The 10,434-nt window shown below is 36.0% G+C and overlaps 6 protein-coding genes across 7 annotated transcripts; 4 read left to right on the plus strand and 2 right to left on the minus strand.

The window, feature by feature from the left end:
* Nucleotides 1–868: 868 nt before the first annotated feature.
* Nucleotides 869–2,251, plus strand: LOC111471554 (probable WRKY transcription factor 27). Of its 2 annotated transcripts, none has more exons than XM_023117281.1 (3): nucleotides 869–1,375; nucleotides 1,462–1,575; nucleotides 1,720–2,251. In XM_023117281.1, exons 1-3 carry the CDS (start codon nucleotides 909–911, stop codon nucleotides 2,153–2,155), a joined length of 1,017 nt encoding a protein of 338 aa, XP_022973049.1. In that variant the 5' UTR covers nucleotides 869–908; the 3' UTR covers nucleotides 2,156–2,251. The 2 variants fall into 2 exon arrangements, with proteins under 2 accessions (XP_022973049.1, XP_022973050.1); XM_023117282.1 differs by having other exon boundaries at nucleotides 1,738–2,251.
* A 309-nt stretch (nucleotides 2,252–2,560) lies between these two features.
* LOC111471483 (probable WRKY transcription factor 27) lies at nucleotides 2,561–3,106 on the plus strand (the record flags this gene model as incomplete). Its single annotated transcript, XM_023117190.1, has 1 exon — nucleotides 2,561–3,106. A coding segment is annotated over one exon (450 nt), but the record flags the coding sequence as incomplete, so codon positions are not given.
* Nucleotides 3,107–3,183: 77 nt separating this feature from the next.
* LOC111471484 (probable WRKY transcription factor 27) lies at nucleotides 3,184–3,961 on the plus strand. Its single transcript, XM_023117191.1, has 2 exons — nucleotides 3,184–3,197; nucleotides 3,430–3,961. The coding sequence occupies exons 1-2, from the start codon at nucleotides 3,184–3,186 to the stop codon at nucleotides 3,863–3,865; spliced, it is 450 nt and encodes a 149-aa protein (XP_022972959.1). The 3' UTR covers nucleotides 3,866–3,961.
* Nucleotides 3,962–4,038: 77 nt separating this feature from the next.
* Nucleotides 4,039–4,855, plus strand: LOC111471486 (probable WRKY transcription factor 27). Its single transcript, XM_023117192.1, has 2 exons — nucleotides 4,039–4,052; nucleotides 4,285–4,855. Exons 1-2 carry the CDS (start codon nucleotides 4,039–4,041, stop codon nucleotides 4,718–4,720), a joined length of 450 nt encoding a protein of 149 aa, XP_022972960.1. The 3' UTR covers nucleotides 4,721–4,855.
* Nucleotides 4,856–6,204: 1,349 nt separating this feature from the next.
* On the minus strand, nucleotides 6,205–8,431 carry LOC111471564 (60S ribosomal protein L9-like). The gene is made up of 3 exons (XM_023117295.1): nucleotides 7,959–8,431; nucleotides 6,714–6,836; nucleotides 6,205–6,605 (listed from the first exon to the last, which is right to left on the minus strand). The coding sequence occupies exons 1-3, from the start codon at nucleotides 8,331–8,333 to the stop codon at nucleotides 6,516–6,518; spliced, it is 588 nt and encodes a 195-aa protein (XP_022973063.1). The 5' UTR covers nucleotides 8,334–8,431; the 3' UTR covers nucleotides 6,205–6,515.
* A 372-nt stretch (nucleotides 8,432–8,803) lies between these two features.
* Nucleotides 8,804–9,602, minus strand: LOC111471568 (heavy metal-associated isoprenylated plant protein 39-like). Its single transcript, XM_023117302.1, has 3 exons — nucleotides 9,484–9,602; nucleotides 9,311–9,386; nucleotides 8,804–9,231 (listed from the first exon to the last, which is right to left on the minus strand). The coding sequence occupies exons 1-3, from the start codon at nucleotides 9,487–9,489 to the stop codon at nucleotides 8,933–8,935; spliced, it is 381 nt and encodes a 126-aa protein (XP_022973070.1). The 5' UTR covers nucleotides 9,490–9,602; the 3' UTR covers nucleotides 8,804–8,932.
* Between the last annotated feature and the right edge of the window lie 832 nt (nucleotides 9,603–10,434).

Raw genomic sequence — 10,434 nt, forward strand, 5'->3', positions numbered from 1 at the left:
ACCTTTGCCACCTTCCCTCTTCTTTCTTTGTCCCCATTTGACATTTTCTTTCAAAGTCAAAAAATTTTATATTTATTATATTCATTTCACTCTTTCTCTCTCTTCTTCTGTCTTCAACGAGCTCAAGTCCACTACTTACCTACATTTTTTGTTTGGGTTTCTCTTCAAAGTTTTGAAACGTGCTCTGAGTATAATTTAATTGATTTTTTGTATTAAAATTATAGTTTTGGATTCGAAACAAGTTTCGAGACAAAACGACAAAAGACGCTTTTTACTAATAAAAAGGAAAAACAATCATTAAATAAGTTAGGAGTAATAACGGATAAACGGACACGTGACCGTATGAGCGGAAACTCGAACCTTTGACGATTTAAGCTATAAAGTTATAGATAACGTAATTACTTTTAGTTATAAAAATAAAAATAACAAAATGGGAAAAAGAAAAACTAGTCACTTAATTTACTAAATTTCCAAAATTCAAAAATCATGAATTTAAATATTATTTATTTGCTCAAAAGCCTAAAAGGATAAAGGATAATATCAAATATTAATTATTTTTTTTAAAAAAAAAAGTATATTTGGTAATTTTTCATTTTCTTTTTTATTAAAAAAATATTATTATTTTTATTTTTTATTTGTGTGTGTGTGTGTATAAATTCATAATAAAGAATTAGGGAATTTCAAAAGTCAGTGCTCTTTTTCTTTCATTTCTTCTTCTCTCTCTGTTTTTCTCTCTCTCTCTTTGGCTCTCTGAGCATCAAAAAAAAGTCAGCGCCGTCGTTTCTGCCTCCAATTCTTTCCCCTTTGTACTTTTTTTTTTACCAAATTCCCAAATTTTCGTCTTCTTTTGCTTCTTTCTTTTCCAATTTTTAAAAATTTTAATTTCAATTTGTGTTTAACCTCCATCCATGGCGGCCGGAAACAATGACTGGGATCTCTCCGCCGTCGTCCGGAGCTGCAATTCAGCAGCTTACAGGACAACCCCAACTGCCACCGCCGCCACAGAAACCGACTTGTCTTGTCTCGCCTCTTTAACATTCAACGACGATCCAAACGACGTCGCATTCTCCTTTCCCGACATACTTCAACCCCAACAACAACACGACGGCTTCGATGAATTACACCAAGCTATCTGTTTTCTTCCCAACTCCATCACCGCCGCCGTCACCATCGCGCCGGAAATTCCCACCGCCACCACAAACCGTTACTTTCAAGAGGAAATTACACCCTTTCTGCCGCAGCCGGATCCTGTGGAGGCGGCAGAGACGGCGGCGGCGCTGCAGAACCATCACCACCACCAAATCCAGCCTTCGTTCCCGCCGGAATTCCCAAATTCGCCAATGGTGCAATCTAACATACCTAAATCGAGAAAAAGGCAAGAAATTTAATTGAATTTTTGTGTTGATTTATTTTTTTGGGTAATAATTGGGAATTTTTTTTATAATTAAAAAAAAATTACAGAAAAAATCAACAGAAGAGAACTGTATGCCATGTTACTGCAGATAATCTCTCAACAGACATGTGGGCTTGGCGTAAGTATGGGCAAAAGCCCATTAAAGGATCTCCATATCCAAGGTATTTAAAATAGATTATTAATAATCATGAAATAAATTAAATAAATAAATGGTCAAAAAATAAAAAAATTTCTTTTCTATTTTCTGTTTGTTTCTCGGGAAAATTCTTACTTTCTCCTCCCATGATTTGAATTGATGATCACAGAAACTATTACCGTTGCAGCAGCTCAAAAGGGTGTGGGGCCAGAAAGCAAGTTGAACGGAGCAACGCCGATCCCGATTCTTTCATCATCACTTACACCGGCGAACACATTCATCCACGTCCGACTCACCGGAATTTCCTCGCCGGAAGTTCACGGAACAGGTCACTCTCCTCCGTCACCAACAAAAACCCCACTGGAGATCCCAATCCATCTCTGACCACCACTGCTCTGGTGGGCTCTGGTTCTTCACCGGCTGATTCTCCGATGACACCGTTCAACGATGACTATGGCGGAGGAGACGAGAAAGAGGGAGAGATGTTTGAGGATATGGCGATCGATAGCGATGATGATTACGACGATATTCTGATTCCAAACTTGATGGTGAGAGATGAAATCTTTGCTGGGTTTGATGAGATTAGGAGGCGGCGACCACCATAATTCCGGCAACCGTGGGGGCGGATTGAACTGAAATAATACTTTTCTTAATCACAGAATGACTTTAGTCATATAATCATGTAATTAGATTTGGTTTAAGTGAAGTAATGTTAAGTTTTTGTTAATTCAAAATTTACATTTAAGGGGTGTCTGTTCTGATCAAACACTTGTCAAATATGATTAGACACCTGTCATAATCAGAGAAAATATATCATGCACTAAAATAAGTCGAATATTTCCTGAAATTTCAAGCTTTTCAAAACACTAAATTTAAAATCATCAAATCTAAACTAATAAAAAATACCAAAATTAAATTAAATAAATAAATGGTCAAAAAATAAAAAAAAATCTTTTCTATTTTCTGTTTGTTTCTCGGGAAAATTCTTACTTTCTCCTCCCATGATTTGAATTGATGATCACAGAAACTATTACCGTTGCAGCAGCTCAAAAGGGTGTGGGGCCAGAAAGCAAGTTGAACGGAGCAACGCCGATCCCGATTCTTTCATCATCACTTACACCGGCGAACACATTCATCCACGTCCGACTCACCGGAATTTCCTCGCCGGAAGTTCACGGAACAGGTCACTCTCCTCCGTCACCAACAAAAACCCCACTGGAGATCCCAATCCATCTCTGACCACCACTGCTCTGGTGGGCTCTGGTTCTTCACCGGCTGATTCTCCGATGACACCGTTCAACGATGACTATGGCGGAGGAGACGAGAAAGAGGGAGAGATGTTTGAGGATATGGCGATCGATAGCGATGATGATTACGACGATATTCTGATTCCAAACTTGATGGTGAGAGATGAAATCTTTGCTGGGTTTGATGAGATTAGGAGGCGGCGACCACCATAATTCCGGCAACCGTGGGGGCGGATTGAACTGAAATAATACTTTTCTTAATCACAGAATGACTTTAGTCATATAATCATGTAATTAGATTTGGTTTAAGTGAAGTAATGTTAAGTTTTTGTTAATTCAAAATTTACATTTAAGGGGTGTCTGTTCTGATCAAACACTTGTCAAATATGATTAGACACCTGTCATAATCAGAGAAAATATATCATGCACTAAAATAAGTCGAATATTTCCTGAAATTTCAAGCTTTTCAAAACACTAAATTTAAAATCATCAAATCTAAACTAATAAAAAATACCAAAATTAAATTAAATAAATAAATGGTCAAAAAATAAAAAAAAATCTTTTCTATTTTCTGTTTGTTTCTCGGGAAAATTCTTACTTTCTCCTCCCATGATTTGAATTGATGATCACAGAAACTATTACCGTTGCAGCAGCTCAAAAGGGTGTGGGGCCAGAAAGCAAGTTGAACGGAGCAACGCCGATCCCAATTCTTTCATCATCACTTACACCGGCGAACACATTCATCCACGTCCGACTCACCGGAATTTCCTCGCCGGAAGTTCTCGGAACAGGTCACTCTCCTCCGTCACCAACAAAAACCCCACTGGAGATCCCAATCCATCTCTGACCACCACGGCTCTGGTGGGCTCTGGTTCTTCACCGGCTGATTCTCCGATGACACCGTTCAACGATGACTATGGCGGAGGAGACGAGAAAGAGGGAGAGATGTTTGAGGATATGGCGATCGATAGCGATGATGATTACGACGATATTCTGATTCCAAACTTGATGGTGAGAGATGAAATCTTTGCTGGGTTTGATGAGATTAGGAGGCGGCGACCACCATAATTCCGGCAACCGTGGGGGCGGATTGAACTGAAATAATACTTTTCTTAATCACAGAATGACTTTAGTCATATAATCATGTAATTAGATTTGGTTTAAGTGAAGTAATGTTAAGTTTTTGTTAATTCAAAATTTACATTTAAGGGGTGTCTGTTCTGATCAAACACTTGTCAAATATGATTAGACACCTGTCATAATCAGAGAAAATATATCATGCACTAAAATAAGTCGAATATTTCCTGAAATTTCAAGCTTTTCAAAACACTAAATTTAAAATCATCAAATCTAAACTAATAAAAAATACCAAAATTAAATTAAATAAATAAATGGTCAAAAAATAAAAAAAAATCTTTTCTATTTTCTGTTTGTTTCTCGGGAAAATTCTTACTTTCTCCTCCCATGATTTGAATTGATGATCACAGAAACTATTACCGTTGCAGCAGCTCAAAAGGGTGTGGGGCCAGAAAGCAAGTTGAACGGAGCAACGCCGATCCCAATTCTTTCATCATCACTTACACCGGCGAACACATTCATCCACGTCCGACTCACCGGAATTTCCTCGCCGGAAGTTCTCGGAACAGGTCACTCTCCTCCGTCACCAACAAAAACCCCACTGGAGATCCCAATCCATCTCTGACCACCACGGCTCTGGTGGGCTCTGGTTCTTCACCGGCTGATTCTCCGATGACACCGTTCAACGATGACTATGGCGGAGGAGACGAGAAAGAGGGAGAGATGTTTGAGGATATGGCGATCGATAGCGATGATGATTACGACGATATTCTGATTCCAAACTTGATGGTGAGAGATGAAATCTTTGCTGGGTTTGATGAGATTAGGAGGCGGCGACCACCATAATTCCGGCAACCGTGGGGGCGGATTGAACTGAAATAATACTTTTCTTAATCACAGAATGACTTTAGTCATATAATCATGTAATTAGATTTGGTTTAAGTGAAGTAATTTTAAGTTTTTGTTAATTCAAAATTTACATTTAAGGGGTGTCTGTTCTGATCAGACACTTGTCAAATATGATTAGACACCTGTCATAACCAGAGAAAATATATCATGCACTAAAATAAGTCGAATATTCCATGAAATTTCAAGCTTTTCAAAACACTAAATTTAGAATCATCAAATCTAAACTAATAAAAAATATCAAAATTAATCTAAACTAATAGAAATAGCTAAGTTTGATATAAACTAATAGAAAGAACCAAAGTTATAATTTATAGTGGATGCGATGAATTGAAATAATTCTTTTTTTAATCACGGCATGTTAGTCATGTACTCATGTCGTTAGACTTGGTTTAAATTTAGTAATTTGGTAAGTTTTTGCTAATTCAAAATTTATATTTAAGGAGTGTCTGTTATGTGATCAGACACCTGTCACATTTAGATATGATGAGACACCTTTCAGAATTAGAGAAAATATATCATGCACTATAATATAATAATAAGTCAAATTAAGAATATTTGAAAAAAAAATAAATAAATCTTAACCCATTTCAAATCACCAAATCTAAACTAATATAAAAGAAAAAAATGATAATTATCTTCATTTAAATTATTTTATAGTTTAATTACACTTTATCAATTTCTAATATTTATACCATTAGTAGATAACATTGTAGTTAGAGATATTAAAACACTTAGCTAACTAAATTGAACTATAATCCAAATTAAATACGTTTACAAAATAAGATCGAACTATTGATTATCCTCCTACTAATCCATATTGTTAACTCCAATAATAAAAATCATCTATAGTTAATTTAGTCATTGATAAATGATACGATACATTAAAGAATTTATTATTTTGATTATGTGCTTAGAATTTATTATTTTATCTCGGTTGATTATCTACTCAGAATTTATTATTTTACAAGAGTTTTAATACTCAAATGTTGTAAGATCTGATCGAGTCAATCTACCTATAATACAATCTATACTAGGGTTTGTACAAAATGGGAAGGAAGTAAAAGGACTTCTTATATGTATAAACGAAAGATACTCGTTTTATCAATACTAAGTATTCGAGAAGTATATAAGAATGATAATTGATATCTTCTCTTCGAGGTCTGCTTGTTTGGGAGAACTAGGAGATAATAGTAGCTTTGCTTCTTAGGAATTGGAGTATGGTTTCCTTTGCTAAGAAAACTTGTGGGAAAGCTAGTAGATAATGGTGAAGAGGCAACATATTCTGTAATATCTTTCTAAACAAAGAATTATATAAATTTATAAACTTAATTTTCAAAAATCAAATGATTGTCGAACTAGCTAACAATCTAGGTTCAAAAGTCATCCCTAAAATATAACTCAACATCAATATAAGATAACAATTAAGAGAGGAACAACCAACAATGGCTTCCCCACACCACACCACCAATGACTAAATATTGGAAAATGGACAGCATTCTTAACTCAACACTAAGAGAGGAACAAAATTAGGTCTTCTCGAAATCCCGAAACAAACCAAACAACGTTAACTGACATTTACTCCATGCGCCGTTACATCAACTTTGAACTAAAATCTCGTGAATTTGTCTAAGATAAGTTTTTTGTCTCATTAATCTGTCTACGAATTAAATATAAATATATAAGAAGAAACTATCACCAAAAGCCAAAGCATGGTTGAACAAAACTACCCAAGTCAACACTCCTCTTCAACAACAGTTCCTTTTTCGCTGACATAAATACCATCAAGGAACTTCCGGATATCTTTGTTCTTCACATGGCATTTCTGTCACCCAGAAAAAAAGAAAAAATTTTAATGTATAGAACCAACAATGCCTAGGCACATGTTTTGCGAGCAATAATCAATCAAAAGAGGCATGGGTGAGAACGCGACCTGGTTTATCAAGGCAGCAGACCGAGATACAAGCTCAATGTCGTTACCATCCAAGACCAACTCATCCTTAACCTTCTCAGATCGAACAATAGATACTCCATCAAGCATGTCTACTTTTCGCACCTATTGCACAAAGAAAATGAAAACATCACATTGCATCATACAAATAGCCGAATCCGGGATAATAGAAGATATATGCAGGAAGAAACTAAGCTACAGAAATTACTGATTGATACAAGTCCTCTCAAAAAGCAGTATATGCATTTTTACAAAGAATTATTAAATTAATTAAAGAGGGTTTTTCCCACAGTTCTGTTTAGATACTCGTTTGAATATTATTATAGTTGGGACTTTGGATCAAATAATCAAAGGACTGTATTCAATGTGATCTACGTCCTTTCAATACACTTGAACAACACTTTCTCGCTCATTTTCTCCTCAACAATCTGTCATCTTTCCCTCTCAGCATCTCCCCCTTATTGCTCTTGACATCCATCTCAACTTCCCAGTTTCCAAGTTTTTTTTATAGAACACAGTTTTCAATTGTTCATTACTTCGAATTTTCCAAGTAGTCGTGATCCAGAACGGGTCGTCCAACCCATCTGCTGCTAGCCCAATTTATTATTTAGCATTTTCCAAGTAGTCGTGAGTGGTAATGCCTCATTCTATATTGTATTGGTTTCTATTTCCAGGGGTATAGGGTGACTTATGTTTAAGCTGAAGGCTATTGGCTTGTTTAGTTCTCTAATCTAGCAATTGGGTTGTGGATTTTTCTTGTATATAGAAATTTGAGTTGCTGGGTCCTGGTTGCTTCAAGATTCTTAGTAACATTTTTCATTACTATTAATGGTGCCTTGTTTATTTACACTCTTCAAAAAAATCGACCAAAAAATGTCCCTGTAATAAATTTCATCAAAGAAATTTTCTTACATAATGACACAGTTAAAGACTATTTAAAAGGATTCTCAGAAACGAAGCTAACCTATATCCCTGATGAAGAATCATGAAATCATGTCAAGACAATCTAAAAAGAAAAACTACTCCGTTCCTAAAAAATAAATAAATATATACTCACTGAAATTTTATCTTAATGCTCAACGAATCACAAACGGTTAAGCCTTGATCATTCGACATTCAATTAACGTAAGATGAAAACGCAGTAATAAATATGAATCCAGACACCAGAATAACATCCAGGTAGTGCAAATTATGGAAAAAGCGCGAGAGAGAGAAAAAGAGTTATACCTTCTTCTCGCCAAGAAAGTTACGGATCTCGATGGACTTGTTGGTATTGGTGATGCTAGCATTGATCGGAAAGTGAGCATAGACAAATCGCATCTTGTAACGATACCCCTTGGTAACACCAGTGATGAGATTCTCAACATGGCTAAGGGCAGTGCGAATGGCAGCAGAAGTTTTCCTGGAGCCAAACCAGGCATCGATCTTGAGCTTCTTTTTTCCGGTTTCCTCTTCAGTGCTCATCTGGAAATCCAGATTCAGATGCTTGAAATTGCGAATAAGTTTCCCCCGAGGGCCTTCGACCTCGATGATTTTGGCGTTCACCTTGATCTTCACCCCTTCGGGGATATCCATGGTTTCCGATGAGAGGATCGTCTTCATCTCTTCCTAATGCAACCTTCTCCTCTCTCTCCCTGGAGCTGGAACGGTGAAGGCGACGGCCGAAGACGAACAAAACCCCAATTTAAGGAAATGGCGAAGATTTATAGTTGAAATTCTTCAACTGTGTTTTGGGGTATTAGGAAGAGTGATTAGGGTTTTTCTTATTCTTGGGAGGCCCATATGTCTATCACCCACCTTGGGCCTCCAATAAAATTAAAATGGGCCTAAATTTGCACTTCGGCCCACTTGCTCGAACAAATCTAATTTGGAGGAATTATTAAAAAAAAAAAAAATCTATTATAGTATATATACATATTTATATTAATTTAATAATATCTATACCGGTAGACATCTATTAATGATCTTTCGGTCTCTAAAAATGTTAGTCCTTAAAATAATTGGTATATTATGGTCGGTTTCATAATCTAAATGATAAAATTTGCTAGAAATATGAATTTATCCACTTACACTAAACCAATATCATACCACCACGTGAATATTAACATAAAACTGAAGAACAATCACATTTATCACGAATATGAAATCTCGTATATTTCTTCGTAAAATATTTAAAAAAAAGTCGAAAACAATCCTTGGATTCAAGAGATAACACAAGCATTTGGATTGTATTGTTCTTCACATGAATAATAGTAATGAGGCGTGGGGCAAGACTGTAAGGCTATGCAAGCCTTAGCCCAATCAATCTGCTCGATTTTGGGTGTCGGCGGAACTTGTTTCTTTGGCTCTACTTTCTTCGGTTCTTCTTTCTCTGGGCCAACGCTGATAATGTAAGCGGAGGGCCAAATCTTTCTTACTTTCTTAACAATCTCAATCGGGTCGGTGGTTCCAATCACGGTAATTTTGTTCTCCTTCGTGTCGGTTGCCATCGACACAATGCCTACAAGTTTTAGCCAAACCCCACATGAGTATATCAACCATATATGACAGAACAAGCTTGTTTCTACTATGTTGAGTACCTGAAAGCCCAGAAACCGCACTCAAAACCTTCTTCTTTGTCTTTGAATCGCTCATTTCCACTTTGAGCACCACTTTCTGTGGATTAAAAAGTGACCCATAAACTGTTAGTACTTGAAAAAGCTTGGAGAAGGAGAAATGGAAGAAGGGAAATGAACTGATTCTTTGTTCTTACCGCCATTTTTGTTGTTGGGAAAGCTTAAGAATGAGAGATAATGAGGAGATGAAGAAGTGTTTGAAGGAAGAAGATGGAGGATGGAGAGAGGTAGGAAGAGGGTTTGATTTATAAAGAAGAGTTTCTCTTCATAGAAAATGCATTGAAATTACTAGGTGGGAATCATGAACGTTCAATGTATAAACGAGTAAAATTAAATTGAGAATCTTTTCAAATCAAAAAAGAATCAATTTTTTTTTTTTTTTTTTTTTGGTTTTTGTCTCCCTTCTTTTGTAAAAGCGCACCTAACCTAGTTAAGAGAATGTCGGTATGACCACTCTTTTGGACGGGAGACCTTTAGAGAATGTCGATATGACCACTCTTTTGGATGGTAGACCTCTACACCTCACTTTGGGGGGCCAGCGTCCTTAGACACTATTTTCTCTCTATAATTGATGTGAGATCTCACAGTTCTCTCCTCTTTGGGCATAGCGTCATCGCTGACACTCATTCCTCTCTTCGGGGCTCACTGTCCTCGTTGATATACAACTTATTGTCTAGCTCGAATAATATTGTATCTTTAGGCTTTCTCTTTCACGTTTTCCCTCAAGGTTTCATAAGCTCTCATGGCTTTGCTTTGGGCCTCCTCAAAAGGCCTCATAATAATGGAGAGTGTATTCATAGATTATAAACTTATGACCATTGCCTAAATTAGCTGATGTGAGACTTTCATCATCCAACAATTATGATGACCCATCAATATAATCGTTCACATGGACTCGTTGTAATTTTCTTAAATAATTCATGAAAAAAATTAGAATAAAGATTAAAAAAAAAAGTTTAATAGTTTAATCTAGATTAAGAAAATAAAAAAATAATAAAAGAAAGTGGGATCGGGAAATTTAAATTAACTCTAACAAAAAAAAAAAAAAAAAAAAAAAAAAAAAAAAAAAAAAAAAAAAAAAAAAAAAA

This window comes from Cucurbita maxima, unplaced genomic scaffold, assembly GCF_002738345.1.
Source record: "Cucurbita maxima cultivar Rimu unplaced genomic scaffold, Cmax_1.0 Cma_Scf00053, whole genome shotgun sequence".
NCBI classification, from domain to species: domain Eukaryota; kingdom Viridiplantae; phylum Streptophyta; class Magnoliopsida; order Cucurbitales; family Cucurbitaceae; genus Cucurbita; species Cucurbita maxima.